The 26,145-nt window shown below is 42.2% G+C and overlaps 1 protein-coding gene across 5 annotated transcripts in view; it reads left to right on the forward strand.

Moving 5' to 3' along the window:
• LOC106604982 (receptor-type tyrosine-protein phosphatase U) overlaps nt 1–26,145 on the forward strand; it is a 242,004-nt gene that overhangs the window by 148,941 nt on the left and 66,918 nt on the right. For all 5 annotated transcript variants that reach the window (XM_082975231.1, XM_082975229.1, XM_082975232.1 and 2 more), the window contains 4 exons: nt 11,989–12,282; nt 15,902–16,219; nt 22,414–22,523; nt 24,378–24,579. In XM_082975231.1, coding sequence (XP_082831357.1) covers nt 11,989–12,282; nt 15,902–16,219; nt 22,414–22,523; nt 24,378–24,579 — 924 coding nt within the window. The remainder of the gene's footprint in view (nt 1–11,988; nt 12,283–15,901; nt 16,220–22,413; nt 22,524–24,377; nt 24,580–26,145) is intronic.

Raw genomic sequence — 26,145 nt, forward strand, 5'->3', positions numbered from 1 at the left:
GCTCCTTCAGGGTTATCTTTGGTCTCTTTGTTGCCTCTCTGATTAATGCCCTCCTTGCCTGGTCCGTGAGTTTTGGTGGTTTGTTGTGGTGCCATATTCTTTCAATTTTTTTATAATGGATTTAATGGTGCTCCGTCGGATGTTCAAAGTTTCTGATATTTTTTTATAACCCAACCCTGATTTGTACTTCTCCACAACTTTGTCCCTGACCTGTTTGGAGAGCTCATTGGTCTTCATGGTGCCACTTGCTTGGTGGTGCCCCTTGCTTAGTGGTTTTGCAGACTCTGGGGCCTTTCAGAACAGGTACTGAGATCATGTGACCGATCATGTGACACTTAGATTGAACACAGGTGGACTTTATTTAACTAATTATGTGACTTCTGAAGGTAATTGGTTGCAGCAGATCTTATTTAGGGGCTTCATAGCACCACTTGTATCTATTGATTTTTTGGTTGTTGAATTTTTAAGTAAATACTTTTTTTTCATTTCATTTCACCAATTTGGACTATTTTGTGTATGTTAATTACATGAATTACAAATAAAAATCAACTTAAATTACAGGTTGTAATGCAACAAAATAGGTCAAATGTCAAGGGGGATGAATACTTGTGCAAGGCTGTATTTGCTGCACTATGCAATGATATGGGCAGCGACCATGTAACACTTTTACAACATACAGAAGTGCGCTGGTTATCAAGAGACAAGGTATTGACACATTTAAAAAAAAATGAGAGACGAGCTTACTGACCATCATTTTCACTTGGCTCACCGCTTGCATGATGACAATGTTTTTTCTCGCCTGAATGATCTGAATCTAGGATTACAAGGACTCTCCGCAACTATATTCAATGTGCGGTATAAAATTGAGGTTATGATTAAGAAGTTGGAGCTCTTTTCTGTCTGCATGTGTATTTAATGGAAAGGGGATACCTGCCTTCAACTGAAATGTGTCTTCCACATTTTACCCAACCTCTGAATCAGAGAGGTGTGGTGGGCTGCCTTAATCAACATCCACGTCTTTGGCACCCGGGGAACAGTGGGTTAACTGCCTTGCTCAGGGGTGGAACGACAGATTTTTACTTTGTCAGCTCGGGGATTCAATCCAGCAACTTTCCGGTTACTGGCCCAACACTCTAACCACTAGGCTACCTGCCACCATGTGTATATTGTCTTTATTTATGTTTGCCTGATGTATGTGCTTGTTTTTGTATTGTGCAGGGCTCATTTGTAAAAGTGACTTTAGTCTCAATATGACTTCCCTATTGAAATAAAGGTAAATAATAATGTTCCAGGCTGATCAGTATAGCAGTGTTGGAGAGCTGATCTATTGGTCTCCAATGTTGATCCATCATCTCTGCCCCCTCATATCATGTCCTGCAGATGGCCCAACCTCAGTCCCATTACTCACTCTAACCCTAGAGCCTGACACTGCTCTGACAGCGCTTTGATGACACGGCTGAATATGGCTGAATAGGAGGGTTTGATGCCACGCTAGGCCCCAATCCCTAAACCAGAGGAAGGAGATGGAGAGGGAAATAAGGACATGGAGAAATCCTATTCTACTCATCTCCTCTCGTCATTTATATCCTTTGCGTCATCACTTCTTAAAACAGGCCTTGAAAGTAGGGAGAGGTGGTAGACGGAGGGAAAGAGAGAGAGAGTAAGAAATAAGAGAGGAGGGGGAGAGAGTGAGTAAAGGCAGGTTTGTGAAGTAGCACCAATCTAATCCATCGATAGATGTGACAGCACGTATTACGTTGAGTTTAGTGATGCGGACCGTTTGGTGGATGACAGCACAGCCTCTAGCCAGAGCAGAACTAAGCTCACACAGTATCTGCCAGTAAACAACAGCCTCAATCAATTCACAGACTATCTCCAAGTAATGTGCTCAGTTCTGTAGAAAACTGTACAAAGAATTTTCAGCTCTGGAATTGTTAGTAGCATTATAGTAGTGACATGGTTGTTGCCGTAGCTTTTTTAAATTCAGAATATGTGGGTTATTTTTGGCATGGTGTGTTCTGTCCTGACTTCTGATAACTGATGCATAGCCGTTCTGTAATGGGGCCATAACTCATAGCTGCTCGCTCAGTTACTGCTTCTCTGAGTTGTATTTCACAGGGACTGCAGTGTGAGCCCCTTAACAAGGCTTTTATAAACACCCCTGCCCCACTGCCCCCGCTAACAAGAGGGTAATCAGCCTTTTAATTAGCTTGATCAACTAATTTCAGATCACACAAGCGCTCCCCATTCGGCCCATAGATTGCAGGCACAAAGTAATCATGTCAAATGCAAATAGGCCCAAATAGGCCCAGTGTTCAGTCCCTGCAATGTAGAACACATTTTGTTGTGTTTCACCCCTGAGGTGTTTTTGGCTAACATTTATCATATCAGTTATCATGTTTCGATAAAAAACTAATTTTCAGGGATCTCGAAAAATATTCATAATTGAGTAAATTCATAAGTACATTTAAAGCTACATTAACAAACCTCCAGCTGATACAGTCAGCTGGGTTTGTGTTCCTAAACACAAAATGGTGCTGAAAACAGAAATGCAACAGTAATGAATATTGCCAGTTATAGAATCCTTGGGAAAGTACAGTAAGGGAGTATTGTTGATGTGAGATGAGGTGAATTTACATCAATATATAGTATTATAGCCTGTCTCCCTGTGCTTCCAGAGGCTTGTGAGGCTTGCATGATTGCCTGCAGTGTGTACGAGTTCTGTGGAAGCATCCATGGGATGAGGCAGGAATAGAGACGACAGCCCTCTGAGAGGACAGTCATAATAGACACCGGCGCCTCTGCAGGAATCAGGGATTAGTCACAGCCACAGACCTAACTCTGATCTTTCTGTCACTCTTAGTCCTCGTTTTTCTGCATTCCCATCTTCCCCTCACACAGTCGACTTACTGTATAATTGCTCAGTGGCTCTGAGAGTCTGCTGTAAGTGTCATTTGGACAGTGGCCTCTGAAATGATTTCTGCTTTGGAAATGATGTTGGGTCTCTTCTTTCATCTTAGTGACTTCCTCTGTGAAGTGCTTGCATTAATTACGGTGCCAGCGGAGGCACACATCGCTCAATTAACCTGTTGAGGACAGACAACAGTCAATGGCATCGCACGGCGCAAAATATAAAGCCAACTAAAATACCACAATTCAATTTTCTCAAACAATCAACTATTTTACACCATTTTAAAGATAAGACTCTCGTTAATCTAACCACATTGTCCGATTTCAAAAAGGCTTTACAGCGAAAGCAAAACATTAGATTATGTTAGGAGAGTACATAGACACAAATAATCACACAGCCATTTTCCAAGCAAGCATATATGTCACATAAACCCAAACCACAGCTAAATGCAGCACTAACCTTTGATGATCTTCATCAGATGACACTCCTAGGACATTATGTTATACAATACATGCATGTTTTGGTCAATCAAGTTGAAATTTATATTAAAAAAACAGCTTTTTACATTAGCATGTGATGTTCAGAACTAGCATACCCACCGAAAACTTCCGGTGAATTTATTAAATTACTCATGATAAACGTTCACAAAAAACATAACAATTATTTTAAGAATTATAGATACAGAACTCCTTTATGCAATCGCTATGTCCGATTTTAAAATAGCTTTTCGGTGAAAGCACATTTTGCAATATTCTGAGTACATAAATCGGCCATCACAGGCTAGCTAATTTGACACCCACCAAGTTTGGGGCTCACTAAACTCAGAATTACTATAAGAAAAGTTGGATTACCTTTGCTGTTCTTCGTAAGAATGCACTCCCAGGACTTCTACTTCAACAACAAATGTTGTTTTGGTTCCAAATAATCCATAGTTATATCCAAATACCTCCGTTTTGTTCGTGCGTTCAGGTCACTATCCGAAGGGTGACGCGCGAGCGCATTTCGTGACAAAAAATTTAAAAATATTCCATTACCGTACTTCGAAGCATGTCAAACGCTGTTTAAAATCAATTTTATGCTATTTTTCTCGTAAAATAGCGATAATATTCCAACCGGGCAACGTTGTATCCATTCGAAGGCTGAAAGAAAAAAATTGAGAATTCTCATGAACGCGCATCTCCAGTCTCACTGTCCCTAGGCTGACCACTCACAAACAGAGCTGCTGTACTTTGCCCAGAGACAGCAGACACCCCATTCCACTTTCTGGCGGCTTTAGAGAGCCAATGGAAGCCTTAGAAAGTGTCACGTTACAGCACAGATGCTGTAATGTCGATAGAGATGCAACAGAAGGACAACAAATTGTCAGACAGGGCACTTCCTGTTTGGAATCTTCTCAGGTTTTGGCCTGCCATTTGAGTTCTGTTATACTCACAGACACCATTCAAACAGTTTTAGAAACTTTAGAGTGTTTTCTATCCAAATCTACTAATTATATGCATATTCTAGTTTCTGGGCAGGAGTAGTAGCCAGATTAAATCGGTACGTTTTTTTATCCGGCCGTGAAAATACTGCCCCCTATCCCAAAGAAGTTAAGAGAGCTTGTATTCTGAGATCATACATATTCCTCAGACCATATGTACAGCTGTTTTTTTCACTCACGGTTATCTGTTATGTTCATGTATGGCTAGTTAATGTGCTATTAATAGGTGGGTCCAATCTGCTATTTGAACCCTTGATCTGCTAAAAATGTTCAGACATTGGGGGGGCTCAAACCGATCCAACACGACTGAAGTGCCGAAGTAACCGCCCGAGCGGGCTACAACAGACTCTTCCATCGCGACGTCCCCCTAAGGCCCTCCTGCTAGCCTGCTATCCCCGGCCCGCTAGCTATCTGAATCGCCGTGTCTCCAGCTCGCCTAGCTACCCACTGGTCCCTATGATCACTCAGCTACGCATACCTCTTTATAATGTCAATATGCCTTGTCCATTTCTGTTTTGGTTAGTGATTATTGTCTTATTTCACTGTAGAGCCTCCAGCCCTGCTCAATATGCCTTAGCTAGCCCTTTTGTTTCACCTCCCACACATGCAGTGACCTCACCTAGTCTAAATGATGTCTCTAGAGACAAAACCTCTCTCATCAGCACTCAATGCCTAGATTTACCTCCACTGTATTCACATCCTACCATACCTTTGTCTGTACATTATGCCTTGAATCTATTCTTCCATGCCCAGAAACCTGCTCCTTTTACTCTCTGTTCCGAACGCACTGGACGACCAGTTCTTATAGCCTTTATCCGTACCCTTATCCTACTCCACATCTGTTCCTCTGGTGATGTAAAGGTTAATACAGGCCCTGCAGCGCCTAGCTCCACTTCCATTCCCCAGGCGCTCTCATTTGTTGACTTCTGTAGCCATAAAAGCCCTGGTTTCATGCATGTTAACATTAGAAGCCTCCTCCCTAAGTTTGTTTTATTCACTGCTTTAGAACACTCTGCCAACCCGGATATCCTAGCAATGTCTAAATCCTGGTTTAGGAAGACCACAAGAAAACCTGAAATTTCCATCCCTAACTATAACATTTGCCAACAAGATAGAACTGCCAAAGGGGGCGGAGTCTACTGCAGAGATAAATGCAGAGTTCTGTCATACTATCCAGGTCTGTGCCCAAACAATTTGAGCTTCTGCTTCTGAAAATCCACCTTTCCAGAAACAAGTCTTTCGCCGCTTCTTATAGACCACTTTCTGCCCCCAGCTGTGCCTTGGACACCATATGTGAATTGATTGCCCCAGGTCAATCTTCAGAGCTCATACTGTTAGGTGACCTAAACTGGGACATGCTTAACACCCCGGCCGTCCTACAATCTAAGCTGGATGCCCTCAATCTCACACAAATTATCAATGAACCTACCAGGTACAACCCCAAATCCGTAAAAACGGGCACCCTCATAGATATCATCCTGACCAACCTGCCCCCTTAAATACACCTCTGCTGTCTTCAACCAGGATCTCAGCGATCACTGTCTCATTGCCTGCGTCCATAATGGGTCTGCGGTCAAACGACCACCCCTCATCACTGTAAAACGCTCCCTAAAACACTTCAGTGAGCAGGCCTTTCTAACCTGTTAGGGCTAGGGGGCAGTATTGACACGGCCGGATAAAAAACGTACCCGATTTAATCTGGTTACTACTCCTGCCCAGTAACTAGAATATGCATATAATTATTGGCTTTGGATAGAAAACACCCTAAAGTTTCTAAAACTGTTTGAATGGTGTCTGTGAGTATAACAGAACTCATATGGCAGGCAAAACCTGAGAAGATTCCTTACAGGAAGTGCCCTCTCTGACAAGATCTTGTTCTTCTTGTCTCTGTTTATTGAAGACTGAGGATCTTTGCTGTAACGTGACACTTCCTACGGCTCCCATAGGCTCTCAGAGCCCGGAAAAATGCTGAATGATATCGAGGCATCCCCAGGCTGAAACACATTATCGCGTTTGGATAGTGGCCGGTCAGAGTACTCTGAGACTCACGCTCGTGCACGAGGGAACAAGATGTTTTTATTTTCTCTCTCTTTGTACGTATACACGCTTTCCCGGTCGGAATATTATCGCTTTTTTACGAGAAAAATAGCATAAAAATTGATTTTAAACAGCGGTTGACATGCTTCGAAGTACGGTAATGGAATATTTAGAATTTTTTTGTCACGAAATGCGCCGTGCTCGTCACCCTTATTTACCCTTTCGGATAGTGTCTTGAACGCACGAACAAAACGCCGCTATTTGGATATAACAATGGATTATTTGGGACCAAACCAACATTTGTTATTGAAGTAGAAGTCCTGGGAGTGCATTCTGACGAAGAACAGCAAAGGTAATAACATTTTTCTTATAGTAAATCTGACTTTGGTGAGTGCTAAACTAGCTGGGTGTCTAAATAGCTAGCCCTGTGATGCCGGGCTATCTACTTAGAATATTGCAAAATGTGCTTTCACCGAAAAGCTATTTTAAAATCGGACATATCGAGTGCATAGAGGAGTACTGTATCTATAATTCTTAAAATAATTATGTTTTTTGTGAACGTTTATCGTGAGTAATTTAGTAAATTCACCGGAAGTGTTCGGTGGGAATGCTAGTCACATGCTAGTCACATGCTAATGTAAAAAGCTGGTTTTTGATATAAATATGAACTTGATTGAACAAAACATGCATGTATTGTATAACATAATGTCCTAAGATTGTCATCTGATGAAGATCATCAAATGTTAGTGCTGCATTTAGCGGTGGTTTGGGTTTATGTGACATTATATGCTAGCTTGAAAAATGGGTGTCTGATTATTTATGGCTGGGTACTCTGCTGACATAATCTAATGTTTTGCTTTCGTTGTAAAGCCTTTTTGAAATCGGACAGTGTGGTTAGATTAACGAGAGTCTTGTCTTTAAAATGGTGTAAAATAGTCATATGTTTGAGAAATTGAAGTAATAGCATTTCTAAGGTATTTGAATATCGCGCCACGGGATTCCACTGGCTGTTGACTAGGGTGGGACGCAAACGTCCCACCTAGCCCAGAGAGGCTAATCAACCTGGCCCGGGTATCCTGGAAGGATATTGACCTCATCCCGTCAGGAGAGGATGCCTGGTTATTCTTTAAAAGTGCTTTCCTCACCATCTTAAATAAGCATACCCCGTTCAAAAAATGTAGAACCAGGAACAGAAATAGCCCTTGGTTCACTCCAGACCTGACTGCCCTTGACCTGCAAAAAAACATCTTGTGGTATACTGCATTAGCATCGAATAGCCCCCCGCGATATGCAACTTTCAGGGAAGTTAGGAACCAATATACACAGGCAGTTAGGAAACCAAAGCTTTTAAAAGCAGAAATCTGCATCCTGTAGCTCAAAATCCCAAAAGTTCTGGGACAATGTAAAGTCCTTGGAGAATAAGAGCATCTCCTCCCAGCTGCCCACTGCACTGAGGCTAGGAAACACTGTCACCACCAATAAATACACGATAATTGAGAATTTCAATAAGAAGTTTTCTACGGCTGGCCATGCTTTCCACCTGGCTACCCCTACCCCGGTCAACAGCACTGCACCCCACAGAGCAACTTGCCCAAGCCTCCCCCATTTCTCCTTCACCCAAATCCAGATAGCTGATGTTCTGAAAGAGTTGCAAAATCTGGACTCCTACAAATCAGCTGGGCTAGACAATCTGGACCCGCTCTTTCTAAAATTATCCACCGCAATTGTTGCAACCCCTATTAATAGCCTGTTCAACCTCTCTTTCGTATCGTCTGAGATCCCCAAAGATTGGAAAGCTGCCGCGGTCATCCCCCTCTTCAAAGGGGAGACACTCTAGACCCAAGCTGTTACAGACCTATATCTATCCTACCCTGCCTTTCTAAGGTCTTCGAAAGCCAAGTCAACAAACAGATCACCGACCATTTCAAATCCCACCGTACCTTCTCCACTGCAATCTGGTTTCCGAGCTGGTCATGGGTGCACATCAGCCACGCTCATGGTCCTAAACGATATCATAACCGCCATTGATAAAAGACAATACTGTGCAGCCGTATTCATCGACCTGGCCAAGGCTTTCGACTCTGTCAATCACCACATTCTTATCGGCAGACTTAACAGCCTTGGTTTCTCAAATGACTGCCTCGCCTGGTTCACCAACTACTTCTCAGACAGAGTTCAGTGTGTCAAATCGGAGGGTCTCTATAGGGGTGCCACAGGGTTCAATTCTCGGGCCGACTCTTTTCTCTGTATACATCAATGATTTCACTTTTGCTGCTGGTGATACTCTGATCCACCTCTACGCAGACGACACCATTCTGTATACTTCTGGCCCTTCTTTGGACACTGTTAACTAACCTCCTCACGGGCTTCAATGCCATACAACTCTCCTTCCGTGGCCTCCAACTGCTCTTAAATGCAAGTAAAACTAAATGAATGCTCTTCAACCGATCGCTGCCCGCCCCTGCAAATACCTACAGTGAGGGAAAAAAGTATTGATCCCCTGCTGATTTTGTACGTTTGCCCATTGACAAAGAAATGATCAATCTATAATTTTAATGGTGGGTCTATTTGAACAGTGAGAGACAGAATAACAACAAAAAAAATCCAGAAAAACACATAAAAAATGTTATAAATTGATTTGCATATTAATGAGGGAAATAAGTATTTTACCCCCTCTCAATCAGAAAGATTTCTGGCTCCCAGGTGTGATCCTAATCTCAGTTTGTTACCTGTATAAAAGACACCTGTCCACAGAAGCAATCAATCAATCAGATTCCAAACTCTCCACCATGGCCAAGACCAAAGAGCTCTCCAAGGATGTCAGGGACAAGATTGTAGACCTACACAAGGCTGGAATGGGCTACAAGACCATCGCCAAGCAGCTTGGTGAGAAGGTGACAACATCAGCCCAGAACTACACGGGAGGATCTTGTCAATGATCTCAAGGCAGCTAGGACCATAGTCAAAAATAAAACAATTGGTAACACACTACGCCGTGAAGGACTGAAATCCTGCAGTGCCCGCGAGGTCCCCCTGCTCAAGAAAGCACATATACATGCCCGTCTGAAGTTTGCCAATGAACATCTGAATGATTCAGAGGACAACTGGGTGAAAGTGTTGTGGTCAGATGAGACCAAAATGGAGCTCTTTGGCATCAACTCAACTCGCCGTGTTTGGAGGAGGAGGAATGCTGCCTATGACCTCAAGAACACCATCCCCACCGTCAAACATGGAGGTGGAAACATTATGCTTTGGGGGTGTTTTTCTGCTAAGGGGACAGGACAAGTTCACCGCACCAAAGGGACGATGGACGGGGCCATGTACCGTCAAATCTTGGGTGAGAGCCTCCTTCCCTCAGCTAGGGCATTGAAAATGGGTCGGGGATGGGTAATCCAGCATGACAATGACCCAAAACACACAGCCAAGGCAACAAAGGAGTGGTTCAAGAAGAAGCACATTAAGGTCCTGGAGTGGCCTAGCCAGTCTCCAGACCTTAATCTCATAGAAAATCTGTGGAGGGAGCTGAAGGTTCGAGTTGCCAAACGTCAGCCTCGAAACCTTAATGACTTGGAGAAGATCTGCAAAGAGGAGTTGGACAAAATCCCTCCTGACATGTGTGCAAACCTGGTGGCCAACTACAAGAAACATCTGACCTCTATGATTGCCAACAAGGATTTTGCCACCAAGTACTAAGTCATGTTTTACAAAGGGGTCAAACACTCATTTCCCTCATTAAAATGCAAATCAATTTATAACATTTTTGACATGCGTTTTTCAGGATTCTTTTGTTAATATTCTGTCTCTCACTGTTCAAATAAACCTACCATTAAAATGATAGATCATTTCTTTGTCAGTGGGCAAATGTACAAAATCAGCAGGGGATCAAATACTTTTTTCTCTCACTGTAGGTGTCTGGTTAGAATGTAAACTCTCCTTCCAGACTCACTTTAAGCATCTCCAATCCAAAATTAAATCTAGAATTGGCTTCCTATTTCGCAACAATGCATCCTTCACTCATGGTGCCAAACATACCCTCGTAAAACTGACTATCCTGCCGATCCTTGACTTCGGCGATGTCATTTACAAAATATCCTCCAACACTCTACTCAGCAAATTGATGCAGTCTATCACGGTGCCATCCGCTTTGTCACCAAAGCCACATATACTACCCACCACTGTGACCTGTACGCTCCTGTTGGCTGGCCCTCGCTTCATATTCGTCGCCAAACCCACTGGCTCCAGGTCATCTACAAGTCTTTGCTAGGTAAAGCCCCGCCTTATCTCAGCTCACTGGTCACCTTAGCAGCGCGCGCTCCAGCAGGTAGTTTTCACTGGTCACCCCCAAAGCCAATTCCTCTTTTGGCCGCTTTTCCTTCCAGTTCTCTGCTGCCAATGACTGGAACAAATTGCAAAAATCACTGAGGCTGGAGACTCATATCTCCCTCACTAACTTTAAGAATCAGCTGTCAGAGCAGCTCACAGAACATTGCACCTGTACATAGCCCATCTGTAAATAGCCCATCCAACTACCTCATCCCCATATTGTCATTTATTTTTTTGCTCCTTTGCACCCCAGTATCTCTACTTGCACATTCACCTTCTGCACATCTATCACTCCAGTGTTTAATTGCTAAATTGTAATTACTTTGCCACTATGGCCTATTTATTGCCTTACCTCCCTAATCTTACTTCATTTGCACACACTGTATATCGATTTTTTTCTACTGTGTTATTGACTGTACGTTTGTTTATTCCATGTGTAACTTTGTGTTCTTGTTTGTGTCACACTGCTTTGCTTTATCTTGGCCAGGTCACAGTTGTAAATGAGAACTTGTTCTCAAGTGGCCTACCTTGTTAAATAAAGTTGTAAAAAAAAAATATATATATATATATATATATATATATATATATATATATATATATATATATATATATATATATATATATGTGTAAAAAAACCCTGAAGGTTATGGATGTAGTAAAAGGAAGCCTATTTAGAGTAAAAGGATGAAAAAGCTGATAAGCATGTTGTAATAAGACTGATTAGCAATAGTATATAGTACTTTTAAGTACAGTGGAATGCAGTTCCAACCACTTCCGACCAACATAGTCCTCAAATGTCACATAGTGTCACGCTCTGACCTGAGAGAGACGTTTTTCTCTGTTTCGTTAGGTCAGGGTGTGATATGGGGTGGGCATTCTATGTATTTTATTTCTATGTTTTGGCCGGGTATGGTTTCCAATCAGAGGCAGCTGTCTATCGTTGTCTCTGATTGGGAGACATACTTAGGCAGCCTTTTCCCACCTGCTTTTTGTGGGTAGTTGTGTTCTGTTTTGTATTATGTGACCTGACAGAACTGTTGGCTTTCGTTTTGTTTCTTTTGTTAAAGTGTTTCGTATTATTAAATAATTATCATGAACACTCACCACGCTGCGCTTTGGTCCCCTCTTTTCGACAGCCGTAACACATAGTGGATGGAGGAAATACAGCTACTGTGTATAGAAGCAATAATAACATTAAAATAAACTCACAGCCTCCTACCCTGTCTTTTTCCCACAGTTCCCCCCTCCCCTATCGCGCCCCCACAGCTGCTGCGAGCGGGCTCCACATATCTGATTATCCAGCTCAACACCAACTCCATCCTGGGAGATGGCCCTATTATCAGGAAGGAGATTGAGTACCGGGCCAGCCAATCACCTTGGTCCGAGGTCCATGGGGTCAACATGGTCACCTACAAGCTGTGGCACCTGGACCCAGACACGGAGTATCACATAAGTGTGTTGCTGACCCGGCCCGGAGAGGGCGGCACCGGACCACCTGGACCACCCCTCGTCAGCAGGACTAAGTGTGCAGGTGAGGGTCTGGGCGGTGTGACAAGGTCTAGATAAGCTTGTACAGTATGTGACATTCTCATAGTTGGCAGTGTTTGGTAACAGAATATTTTGGTAATACATGTTATTAACCACTTGCAAATCCTTGATAAAATCTTACCATACCATATCATAATTTTAAAGCCACATACTTTTTTAAATGATTTGCAATTTTTATTGTAAGATCATTCTAGTTTTCTTGGTCTTGGTATGTTTCTAGTCTTGATAAATAGAGGGAAATGTGTCACTCTACAAGCCGTTTGCTTCCTTTGTGGACTTTACCTCCGAAACGCTCCTCATATTTTTGGGTAATTTTAGACCGAATATTTCTTCAGACTATTCAAAGTACAGATGCCCAACAGCTAGACACTCAGACTTTATTCAATCTCAGAGTAAGTGCTGCTTCATTATATTGTTGAATTTGAAAAGTGGAATAACAGACCATGGACTGTGGCGATAATGTGGCAAAATTGTATTCCAGACTGAAACCCCTCTGTGAGATTGAGAGGTGGTCTTTGTAAAAATATAATTTGTTCTGGAAGAAAACAACTAACACGCACATACACACACACGCACGGACACTCAACCACAAAATTCATGCCTATTTCCTGTGGGCATTTGTCCCATGTCTTCTACAGTCATCAGTCTTTAATATGCACAACGATAACTTCCCACCACAAACCATCTCTCACACCCCCCTCCCTGTTCTACCAACCATAGCCACCATGTCCTCTCTCTGATGACACATTAAGCACACTCACTCCCTTTTCCCAATAGCCACAGACAGTAAAATAGAGAGAGCCCAGAGCCAGCTCTTACTCAAAAACACAGAAAATAATATAAAATGAGAGGAAGTAGAGATACACAAGGAAAATGTTTTTATATTTTCAAAGAGATAGACAGGGAAAGAGGAGAGGGAATGTTATAGTTGTGACGTGAGAGAGGATGCACACACTGTTCTAATGTAAATGTATTTTAGTGGCACCATTGTATCCTGTCTGTCATGTTTTTTTCCTCCAGATAATTTGCATACCAATGGTGACTCCAAATAACTGTCTCAGATATCAAAGCCTGACCTCTTGCCCTGTAATTTCCCAAGCTGTTGTTTTCACAACATAAGGGTTAGGTTGTTGTGTCTACTTATGTGTTCTGTTGGTGGCATGATCCTGATTCACACACCTTCACATACTCCCCATCCATCACCAGGTCCACCCTCCATGAGTCTCTAATCACCACCATGACACCCTTGCGTTCCTTTGACCCCTGTCCCCCAGACCATCTGGTCCAGAACCCACACTGACCCCACATTTCATCATTGCCTTATGATCCTCCTCACCTTTGTTGGGCTGCTTAGGTCTAAGCATAAGGACAAATATGGTCTTGTCACAGTGGGGATCTCTGGGAGTGTGCTAGTTACCAGAGTGAACAGATGGGAGGCTTGGACCCTCTGGGTGTTATTCTGACTAAAGTAAATTTCTTCTCCAAAAAAAAGTGTTGTCATGGACTGGGTATGTTCTGCTGTTCCGTGTGAACAATGCCTCTCTTCCTGGCTTGCTCTGACCTATATAGTGGAGCCTAGACGTCCTCCTGTGAGTACTGTAAAACTAATGGCCGTGAATATGAACATGGTCTCCGCCCGCCTCTGATGGCCAGCCAGGTGTGCTTGATGAGCCATCACTGTGATTATCAGCAGGGCTGCATTATCGTAGCTAAAAGCCCTCAAGTAAATCACAGAGGAGACAAGTTATTTCCAAACCACATTAATAGGCTTCCACCTGCTTCTGGGTCACTGAGCCTTCTGGAGAGCCCCCTGCCACCAAACCTCTCTGCCGAGCGAGGGGCTTCATGCCGGTGCCCGACTAAAATTAGGAACATTACAGAGAGTGCTCATGCCTTTCACAGCTCGTCTTCCTTGCCCATTATGGCAGCCTCTCTGTCAGTGACTGCATCTTGCTTCATTCCTCCTTCATCACCCATCTCCCCTGTGGTTAAGTCTCCACAGACTCCCTCCACAGCTTAGCACCAACCCAGGCCAAGGACAACCCTGTCCACAGTTAATCCCATGGATCAGTATTAGTGGGGGTAATAAACCAGAAGCTCTCCCCTTCCTTTCCTCTCATTTCTATACTGTGAGGAATAAGCATGTCGCTCTGGGCCATGTTGGGGATACTGCAACCCCTCTCCGAAGGCTGCCAGGGATTGTGCGTTGCACACAGTCGAGTGTGGCATGCAGGCAAATTGACTGGGCAAGGGGAAGGGTGTTGGCACAAAAGTCAAATTTGATGAAAATCCACAATGGTCACACTGTGTCCTCTTCTGTGTTTTTTATTTTCATCAGTTCGTCAGTTTAAAGCCCCTCTTTATTTGGCTTTGAGACTGTGCAGACTATCAATTACACCATAACGACAATCCTCAATCAAATTGAACAATTGTTCAAACATTTTCTGCCGCGTCTAATGTACCACTACTTGATTACCCAGCCCACATATATTTTTCTGCTGTCACAAACTGATGTTCAGAACAATGCAGTGGTCATGCATCCTTCTAGACCGAAATGCAAAAAAAAAAATTTGGAAAGTAAACTGGTGACTGTGGAAAGGCTTAAGTATAGATTGCCAGTGTCATGAAATTCTGCTTCAGTGAGAAAGATAATAAATAGGAAGGGATAAATGGATAAACTTCAGGGAGAGATATAAGGGATAAAAAGATAAATATCCGCAAGGAAGAGATTACCTTTTGAGTGGTGAGTTAGAGTGTGTGTGCATGTGCCTGTTTGTGCTCGTATGTGTCCTTGCATATTTAGAGAGAGCACCTTTCAAATCCATCTCCTTTGATTACTGCCTTTGTTCCTTTAAGCTTCCCCTCGCTTATCGATGCATTAGCTCCATTGTTTTAGTTCTCAGCACAAATAGCTGCAGTAAGAGAAGAATCCCTTTGAGTGTGATAGTCAGTGCAGGAATGAAGACGTTGGCTGGTATAACCTTACTCTTCTCACTGCTGAGCCCTCCGCTCCATATCTCCTCTGTCACTCTCACTCTCCTCCGCCATTAGTCATGAATCCCTATTAACAGAACAAAGAAATACAATACATTATGTGGAATACTGTTTGACAAAAAGGCATCAATAATGGGCTGTGACAAATGCCTCCATTGGTAGTGTGTTGCCTGAGATTGTCCTTGGCTCACCCCTGTAGCCTGTATCTCTTACTGCAACACTGACTGGCTTGTGCTTGAAGGCACAGAGGCTTCTCAGTACCTCTGTATCCCTCTATCTGTCTCTGCTGAGGGAGGAATAGAAAGACAAGGCTTTCATTCTCTCTGCTTGAGTCAAAGGAAACAGGGTTGACCCCAAACCCAGCAGTGACCAGAAGTAACTGGGTGACTGCTAAAAACAAGCAGCCTATCCAAAATGACCCAGCAATAAAGATAACTGGTGCATTTCGTAATTTACACTGTTTAAACCGTTTTTATTTAAGCTTTATTTAACCAGGTTAGTCTCTTGAGATAAAAACATGTTTTCAAAAGAAGACCTGGACCTAGTTGATAACATTGCCTTCTCTCTCTTCCTTTCCCTCCCTTCCTCCTGCATTCCCTCTCTGTTAGAACCCACACGGGCCTTGCAAAGTCTCACAGCCTCAGAGATCCAGTCCAGGCAGCTGACCCTGCAGTGGGAGACGCTGGCCTACAACTTGACCCGCTGCCACACCTACTCTGTGTCCCTGTGCTACCGCTATGCCACCTCAGGGGGCGGCAGTGGGCACAACACAACTGTGCGCGAGTGCCTGGCGGTTGAGCACAATGCCTCACGCTTCACCCTGCGCGACCTGCCGGCCTACCACTCCATCCAGGTCCGTTTGGCGCTCGCCAACCCTGAGGGCAAGAAGGAGGGGCGGGAGGTCACCTTCCAGACTGAAGAGGACAGTAAGTGATGGGAGAATGTTGGAGACATATACTGTACGTAGCAGCTCATACAGGGTACATATTCATAGAAACCAGAATAACATGGGAGAATGTTTGAGACATAAAAAGGAACTGATACGTACAGGGCACATATTCATAGGAAGTAGAATGATAGGAACCGTCTTGTGTTAGAGTGCCCTAATTGGCTGCTTTCCAACCTCCTCACATGACTGTCTACCTTCTCAATCCCTGCTTCCCAGAGACCTGTAAGAAACATTTAGCTGTTTTAGTGACAGACTGTTCAGGGATCACTTTGGTGTCTGTCTAGGTTGTGGTGAAACGTCTGTGAGACCAAAATAACCGAAAGTACCTAGGGAGTCATCCAAAACCTTTCTCCGGAGGGTATTATCTCTGCTCTATAATGCCATTCAAATGGGAAAAAATTCTAGCTGTCTATACAGTTTGTGTATACAGTTGGGATTGATAACACTGGGTCAGTCAACATCAGTAGCTACACTTTGATTGAAGGGATTCATAACTATCATGGTTCGTCTCCTGTCCCATGCAGTTGTGTCTCAGTAGACTAGAATAAAAGCATTGTGACCATCTCCAAGAGGCTGCATCAGCATACCAAAGGATCTGTCTCATTTCTCAAATGAAAATGAAGCCAGAGAGAATGGATTTTCCCCCATATCTCTCAATATATTCCTTTTGAGCCAAGGCAGCCAACAGCCTCTGTGCATAGCAGATGCCTGGCTGAAGGACAGATATATTTTTCCATTAAAAAGAAACTAAACGAACGCACTGTTTTCACACCAAAGGGAGAAAGAAAAAAAGTGTGTGAGAGAGCGAATGAGAACGAGAGAAAAAGAGAGGGAGAGAGACTAATGGGGATTGTGGTCTGGAATAGAAAACCACAGTGCACAGAGGCTACTATAAAAACAGTTAGCATTGTTTTTATAGGGGTGTGTCTAGGCCAGGCTTCCCCTGGTGTCCAGGCCAGACAGAGTTTTAACAGCATTCAGCATTTATACTAAGGAATGTCATCACTGGCCATCAGCTGAGGATGCATTTAATCACCACTATTTCACTGAGGTATTTTGATATTTTGAAGGCATTCGACTCATGGTACAATAAAAATGCCCTGTCCACTATAGTACAACAATTATATTTGTATGTATTATGGATTCCATTAGCTGCTGCCAAAGCAGCAGCTACACTTCCTGGGGTCCAGCAAAATTAAGGCAGTTTATACAATTTTAAAACATTACAATACATTCACAGATTTCACAACACAATGTATGCCCTCAGGCCCCTACTCCACCATTACCACATATCTACAGTACTAAATCCATGTAGTGTATGCATGTGTCTGTGCCAATGTTTGTGTTGCTTCAGTCCCCGCTGTTCCATAAGGTGTTTTTTTAATCTGTTTTTTAAATGTAATTTTACTGCTTGCATCAGTGACTTGATGGGGATAGTTCCATTTAGTCATGGCTCTATGTAGTGATGAAGTCAATCTCTCCTCCACTTTCAGCCAGGAGAGATTGACATCTCTAATATTAGCTCTCTGTGTACATCCAAGGGCCAGCCGTGCTGCCCTGTTCTGAGCCAATTGCAATTTTCCTAAGTCCTTTTGTGGCACCTGACCACACGACTGAACAGTAGTCAAGGTGCGACAAAACTAGGGCCTGTAGGACCTGCCTTGTTGATAGTGTTGTTAACCTGTTAGGGCTAGGGGGCAGCATTTGCACGTCTGGATAAAAAAAATGTACCCGATTTAATCTGGTTACTAATCCTACCCAGTAACTAGAATATGCATATACTTATTATATATGGATAGAAAACACTCTAAAGTTTCTAAAACTGTTTGAATGGTGTCTGTGAGTATAACAGAACTCATTTGGCAGGCAAAACCCTGAGACATTTTCTGACAGGAAGTGGATACCTGATGTGTTGTATTACCTTTAAACCTATCCCATTGAAAAACACAGGGGCTGAGGAATATTTTGGCACTTCCTATTGCTTCCACTAGATGTCACCAGCCTTTACAAAGTGTTTTGAGTCTTCTGGAGGGAGATCTGACCGAACAAGAGCCATGGAACGATGATGTCCCATTAGACACCTGGCGCGCGAGTTCATGTTGGGTACCCTCGTTCCAATACGTTATAAAAGAGTATGCATTCGTCCACCTTGAATATTATTCATGTTCTGGTTAAAAAAGGCCCTAATGATTTATGCTATACAACGTTTGACATGTTTGAACGAACGTAAATATATTTTTTCCCCTCGTTCATGACGAGAAGTCCGGCTGGCTTAGATCATGTGCTAACAAGACGGAGATTTTTGGACATAAATGATGAGCTTTTTTGAACAAAACTACATTCGTTATGGACCTGTGATACCTGGAAGTGACATCTGATGAAGAGAATCAAAGGTAATGGATTATTTACATAGTATTCTCGATTTTAGATCTCCCCAACATGACGTCTAGTCTGTATCGCAACGCGTATTTTTCTGGGCGCAGTGCTCAGATTATTGCAAAGTGTGATTTCCCAGTAAGGTTATTTTTAAATCTGGCAAGTTGATTGCGTTCAAGAGATGTAAATCTATAATTCTTTAAATGACAATATAATATTTTACCAATGTTTTCTAATTTTAATTATTTAATTTGTGACGCTGACTTGACTGCCGGTTATTGGAGGGAAACGATTTCCTCAACATCAATGCCATAGTAAAACGCTGTTTTTGGATATAAATATGAACTTGATAGAACTAAAAATGCATGCATTGTCTAACATAATGTCCTAGGAGTGTCATCTGATGGAGATTGTAAAAGGTTAGTGCATCATTTTAGCTGGTTTTATGGTTTTGGTGACCCTGTCTTTGACTTGATAAAACATTACACACAACTCTTGTAAATGTACTGTCCTAACATACTCTAAATTTATGCTTTCGCCGTAAAACCTTTTTGAAATCGTAAAACGTGGTTAGAGTAAGGAGATGTTTATCTTTCAAAGGGTGTAAAATAGTTGTATGTTTGAAAAATTTGAATTTTGACATTTATTTGGATTCAAATTTGCCGCTCTTGAAATGCACCTGCTGTTGATGGAGTGCACCACGGGTGGCACGCTAGCGTCCCACCTAGCCCATAGAGGTTAAGAATGCAGAGCATCGTTTTATTATAGACAGACTTCTCCCCATCTTAGCTACAACTGCATCAATATGTTTTGACCATGACAGTTCTTGTGTTGTGTGTTGTTTACTTGTGTTACTCCAAGCAGTTTAGTCATCTCAACTTGCTCAATTTCCACAATATGCATTACACGGTTTAGTTGAGGTTTAGGGTTTAGTGAGTGTTTTGTTCCAAATTATGTGCTTTTAGTTTTATAAATATTTAGGGCTAACTTATTCCTTGCCACCCACTCTGAAACTAACTGCAGCTCTTTGTTGAGTGTTGCAGTCATTTCAGTTGCTGTAGTAGCTGACGTGTATAGTGTTGAGTCATCCACGTACATAGAAACTCTGGCTTTACTCAGTCAGTGGCATGTCTTTAGTAAAGATTGAAAAAAGTAAGGGGCCTAGACAGCTGCCCTGGGGAATTCCTGATTCTACCTGGATTATGTTGGAGAGGCTTCCATTAATGAACACCCTTTGTGTTCTGTTAGACAGATAACTATTTATCCACATTATAGCCGAGGGTGTAAAGCCATAACACAAGTTTTCCAGCAGCAGACTATGATCAATAATGTCAAAAGCTGCACTGAAGTCTAACAAGACAGCCCCCACAATAATTGTATCTTCAATTTCTCTCAGCCAATCATCAGTCATTTGTGTAAGTGCTGTGCTTGTTGAGTGTCCTTCCCTATAAGCATGCTGAAATTCTGTTGTCAAACTGTAAAATTGCATTGCATCTGGTCAAACACCATTTTTTTCCAGAAGTTTACTAAGGGTTGGTAACAGGCTATTTGAGCCAGTAAAGGGGCTTTACTATTCTTGGGTAGTGGAATGACTTTAGCTTCCCTCCAAGCCTGAGGGCACACGCTCTCTAGTAGGCTTACATTGAAGATGTGGCAAGTAGGAGTGGCATTATCGTCTGCTATTATCCTCAGTAATTTTGTTGATAGACAACAATTATTTTTTCACCTATTCCACACTGACTTTACGGAATTCGTAAATTTCATGATTTGGTCCAATATACTTGGATGTGTAGTGTCAGCGTTTGTTGCTAGCGTGTCATCCCTAAGTTTGCTTATCTTGCCAATGAAAAAGTAATTAATGTAGTTTGCAATATCAGTGGGCTTTTTTCATGAATGAGCCATCTGATTCAATGAATGAAGGAGCCGACTTGGCTTTTTTTCCCCAAAAAATGTCATTTAAGGTGCCCCAAAGCTTTTTACTATTATTCTTTATATCATTTCTTTGTTTCATAGTGTAGTTTATTTTTATTTTTATTAAGTTTAGTGATTGATTTCTCAATTTGCAGTATGTTTGCCAATCAGTTGGGCTGCCAGACTTAATTACCATACCTTTTGCCTCATCACTTTCAACCATACAATTCTTCAATTCCTCATCAATCCAAGGGGATTTAACAGTTTTTACAGTCATTTTCCTAATGGTTGCATGCTTATTAGTAACTTGAATAAGTAGTTTCATAAATGTGTCAAGTGCAGTGTCTGGTTGCTCCTCATTACACACCACAGACCAGCAAATATTCTTTACATCATCAACATATGAATCACTACAAAACTTGTTATATGACCTCTTATACACTATATTAGGCCAAGACTTTGGAAATGTGCTTTTCCTAGATATGGCTATTATATTTTGATAATTTCATCCTATGGATTTGGATACTGCTTTAAAGCAAATATCTGCAGCTTAGTAAAAATGTGATCAATACATGTTGTTGATTTAATTCCTGTGCTGTTTGTAACTACAGAATATGAATGTCATCAGTTTACAAGCAAGTTATTGACTTCATGGACCTTGTTTCTTAGGCTACATATGTTAAAATGGGCTATTTTTATAACCTTTCTGGGTTGCTTGATTGTTTTTAATGCTTTACTGGGAAGCTTAGAGGTAGACTTACTCATGTTATGTACATTGGAGCTGAGGTCTTCCTAGTATTGCACACCGCCACAGTGCTAAAAGTGTAACTCTGGTTTATAGGCTCATGATTACTGCTTACAATAGCTGTAGGATGAACAGATGTATTCAGTACAATTAGGGGTACAGACATTAAATTACTTACATTGTGTTTGCCAATGCCCCTAAGATCATGTACATTTGATGCAGCGTTGTGACGACTCATTGTCACAATGGTAGGGATTAACTGAGCTGGTCTTGGATCATTTACCAGTCATTGTTTCAATGCAACCTTGAAATGTGTGGACAGAGTCCAGGAGCCAAGATGATTTGGATGGATGCCATCATTCCTGAAGAGTATCTTCTGTTTCCAGAAGGTGTCAAAGTTATCAATAAAAGTGACTCCAGCAGAGCTACAGTAGTCTTCATGTCACTGTCAGACTCAGTACTCAAAGAAATTTCTTTTGGGGTCTCTATTGTAACAGCTGTCTTCAAAAATGGACCAAGGCGCAGCGGGAATGTGGATACTCATAGTTTTAATATAAACACAAGTAAAGCATCCACAGGGAAAACAATAAATGATACTCACGAAAACAGGAACAGTTTTGCAGGCACACAACACGCAGTGCAAAAACAACTACCCACAACCCCAAAGAAAAACACACACACCTATATAGGACTCCCAATCAAAGGCAACTCAACACACCTGCCTTCAATTGGGAGTCCTAATCACCAACACAACATTTAACACACAAAAAACCTGCCACGTCCTGACCAAAACTAATACAATACCTCCCTCTGCTGGTCAGGACGTGACATCTATATTATGTAATATGAACCTGATCAGTCTGATTGATTGTAAGTACTTGATTTTTACTATAGTGATTACTCTACTTCAGTGGTTTTATATCCATCAATCATCTCCTATTCTCTTTGCTTGTACACTCTCTGACTCTGACACAAAATATAGTCCTTAATGTCCTACATGATGCAGAATTCTCAGTTCTAAGGCTAACATTGTAAGAGAAACTCAGTGACATTGAACACTGAATATGATATTGACATTATGAGATACTTGCCATGATTTTACTGCTTCAATTTCCTGACCTGTTGCTTGTTTCCCATAGTTCCCGGTGGCATCACCCCTGAATCGCTGACCTTCACTCCCCTGGAAGACATGATCTTCCTCAAGTGGGAGGAGCCAGTGGAACCCAATGGTCTCATCACCCAATATGAGGTAAGGATGCTTCCCACTCTGTTCAATGCCCTCCAATCATCTTCCTCTAAACATCTCCTCCCAAAATTCTCAGGTTCACCCTCCTGACCATCATATCCTATTAGAGTTTGTAGTGATTGATTGGTGTAGTTTAGGTCAGCAAGAGCAGTGTCACAGGCATTGATTAGCACAGGTAAGTTCTAGGAGAGAAATGTCACAGAACTTTTCAAACAGAGAGTTAGAAACAAGGACAGAACAATAGCTATATTTTACAGGTGGCTGTTAATTGACGTAAAAGACACAACACAGCTGTTTGACGTTAAGAATACAGGCAGAAGCTACAGCACATATCAGCCTCTCTATATGTGTGGTTGTGTATGGCATTTTTTTACAGGCTCATAGTCCATCCCCAGAGCGCTCTCTGTTTCTCTCCACTCATCTAACAGTACATCTAGAGCTAGCAAATAGTCTGGCACATTGTCACCAAGAGGAAAAATATTTATCAGCATATACTGTAGCACTGCCAGTCATCATCATGTTTTTCACCCTCATTTATTAGCACTAATTTATTCATGCTAATTTTGGAGTAGGTCGCAGATGAAAACAGACAATTGGTAACGTTAGTCTCGCTTTCACCCTTTTGTCTTCACCTATGGTAGGGGCTCATTACAGTATTACCTATACCAGCCTCAAGCCTTCACCCAGCCCTCTCTCTTTCAATGTCATCTCAAGGAGGATATTATTAAATGGGATTTGTGGTTTGACATATAAAGTGGATGGATTTTCTCCCTGTAGCATCCTGATTTCTCTGAGCTGACAAAGAGAGCTTTTAGACAGAGCCACAGAAGGAATCCTCTTCATTTCTCTCCCATTAAAGCTTTGACCAGTCTCCCTGAGCCCATCGAGCACCACGACTCCAGCCTCACAAGCCCCTCCTTGGTCCTCTTTGCTCTTTCTGAAGGCTATTATCGGCTTTTACGTTGGCTTTTTTATGAGGAACACATAGGTCTCTGTGTGTACTGTGTACAGTCATTGGCTGTCTTCACAGTTTCCACGCCTGCATGGGCATATCGTGCTCTTAAAATAATCTGCATAGTCTGGTTCAATAGTTTGGTTCAAGTCAGTGGGAAGCAAGTCATGTCTGTGTTATTTAACATTCCCAGTTTTTACATTACTCTCTGACCCCACATGGGTGGAATCCCATAAGATAGTTTGACTGGGTGGGGAAAAAATTGCTTCCAACAGCATCAATATTTCACACAGAACACATTTCCACATTAGCATGAATGTCCTTCAGGCTTGACCATTATGAATTGATGAGCAAGCCAGACAAAATCATTAACATCTTGTTATTGTGCAACCCGCAGGTTGGGAAATCTGTAAACAGACAAAACAATAACGGTTTGATAATGATTCCACTTTCATGAAAAAATAACAGCATTACACTGGACTGGATCACATATGCTGCTGCTACTATTTCTGTCACTTTATTTCTAGTTATATGTACATGTCTACCTCAATTACCTTGTACCCCTGCACATCGACTCAGTATATAGCCAAGTTATATACTATTATAACTTTTATTATTGGATGTTTTACTTTTATATTATTTCTCTATTTTCTTACTCTCTGCATTGTACACACCTGTTGTTTACTAAGCACGTGATTAATACAATTTGATTTGAAAAGCAAAATTACCAATCAGTACATTGACTTAGAGCAGCAGCACAATTTTCAAAGTCAGATGTGAATCCTCAGAGAAAATCAGTTGAACAAAAGTTAAAAGGTAGTTGCTCCACAAAGTAAATAACTCATGCTCTCAGTAATAATTGCTATATGAATCATTCTGGTGTCTTTTTTAAAATCTGTCCACAGATCAGCTATCAGAGCATTGAGTCGTCTGACCCAGGCATCAACGTGCCAGGACCTAGGAGAACAGTGTCGAAGCTGAGGAACGAGACCTATCACATGTTCTCCAACCTTCACCCTGGCACCACATATCTGATTTCTGTCCGTGCCCGCACAACCAAGGGCTTCGGCCAGACCGCCCTAACTGAGATCACCACCAACATTTCTGGTGAGTGTCAATGTGTGTGTACAACTGCAGGTGTATGTGTTCACACTTGAATGTTTGTCTATCCAGTTGCATTTGTATTTATTGAGGATCCCTGGGGTCCAGCAACATTAAGGCAGTGCCTAACCTTTATTTAACTAGGCAAGTCAGTTAAGAACAAATTCTTTTTTACAATGACGTCCTACTGGGGAACAGTGGGTTAACTGCCTTGTTCAGAACGACAGATTTTTATCTTGTCAGCTCGGGGATTCTGTCTAGCAAACTTTCAGTTACTGGCCCAATGCTCTAACCACTAGGCTACCTGCCGCCACATTTACAGTGCATTCGGAAAGTATTCAGACCCCTTCCCATTTTCCACATTTTGTTACGTTACAGCCTTATTCTAAAATGAATAAAATAAATGTTTTCCTCATCAATCTACAGACAATACCCCACAATGACAATCGAAACAGGTTTTTAGAAATGTTTGCAAATGTATTAAAAATAAAAAACAGACAAGCTTGACTTTTTTTTGCAATTATTTCTGAGAGCATGTTTTATTTACTTTGTGGAGAAACTACCTTTTAACTTTTGTTCAATTGATTTTCTCTGAGGATTCACATCTGACTTTGAAAATTGTGCTGCTGCTGTAAGTCAATGTACTGATTGGCAATTTTGCTTTTCAAATGAAATTGTATTAATCACGTGCTTAGTAAACAACAGGTGTATGCAGACCCTTTGCAATGAGACAACATTTTTTGTTCAGATGCATCATGTTTCCATTGATCAGAGATGTTTCTACAACTTGATGGGAATCCACCTGTGGTAAATGAAATTGATTGGACATAATTTGGAAAGGCACACACCTGTCTATATAAGTTCCCACAGTCAACAACTGCATGTCAGAGCAAAAACCAAGCCATGAGGTCGAAGGAATTGTCCATAGAGCTCCGAGACAGGATTGTGACGAGGCACAGATCTGGGGTAGGGTACCAAAACATTTCTGCAGCATTGAACGTCCCCAAGAAGACAGTGGCCTCCATCATTCTTAAATGGAAGAAGTTTGTAACCACCCAGACTCTTCCTAGAGCTGGCCACCTGGCCAAACTGAGCAATTGGGGGAGAAGGGCCTTGCTTAGGGAGGTGACGAAGAACCCGATAGTCACTCTGACAGAGCTCCAGAGTTCCTCTGTGGAAATGGGAGAACCTTCCAGAAGAGCAACCATCTCTGCAGCACTCCACCAATCAGGCCTTTATGGTAGAGTGGCCAGACAGAAGGCACTCCTCAGTAAAAGGCACATGACAGCCCGCTTGGCGTTTGCCAAAAGGCACCTAAAGGACTCTCAGACCATGAGAAACAATTAACTGGTCTGATGAAACCAATATTGAACTCTTTGGCCTGAATACTAAATGTCACATCTGGAGGAAACCTGGCAACGTCCCTAAGGTGAAGCATGGTCATGGCAGCCTTATGCTGTGGGGATGTTTTTCAGCGGCAGGGACTGGGAGACTAGTCAGGATCGAGGGAAAGATGAATGGAGCAAAGTACAGATGAAAACCTGCTCCAGAGCGCTGAGGACCTCAGACTGG

Source organism: Salmo salar, chromosome 05 (genome assembly GCF_965601325.2).
Source record: "Salmo salar chromosome 05, fSalSal1, whole genome shotgun sequence".
In the NCBI taxonomy this organism is placed as follows: domain Eukaryota; kingdom Metazoa; phylum Chordata; class Actinopteri; order Salmoniformes; family Salmonidae; genus Salmo; species Salmo salar.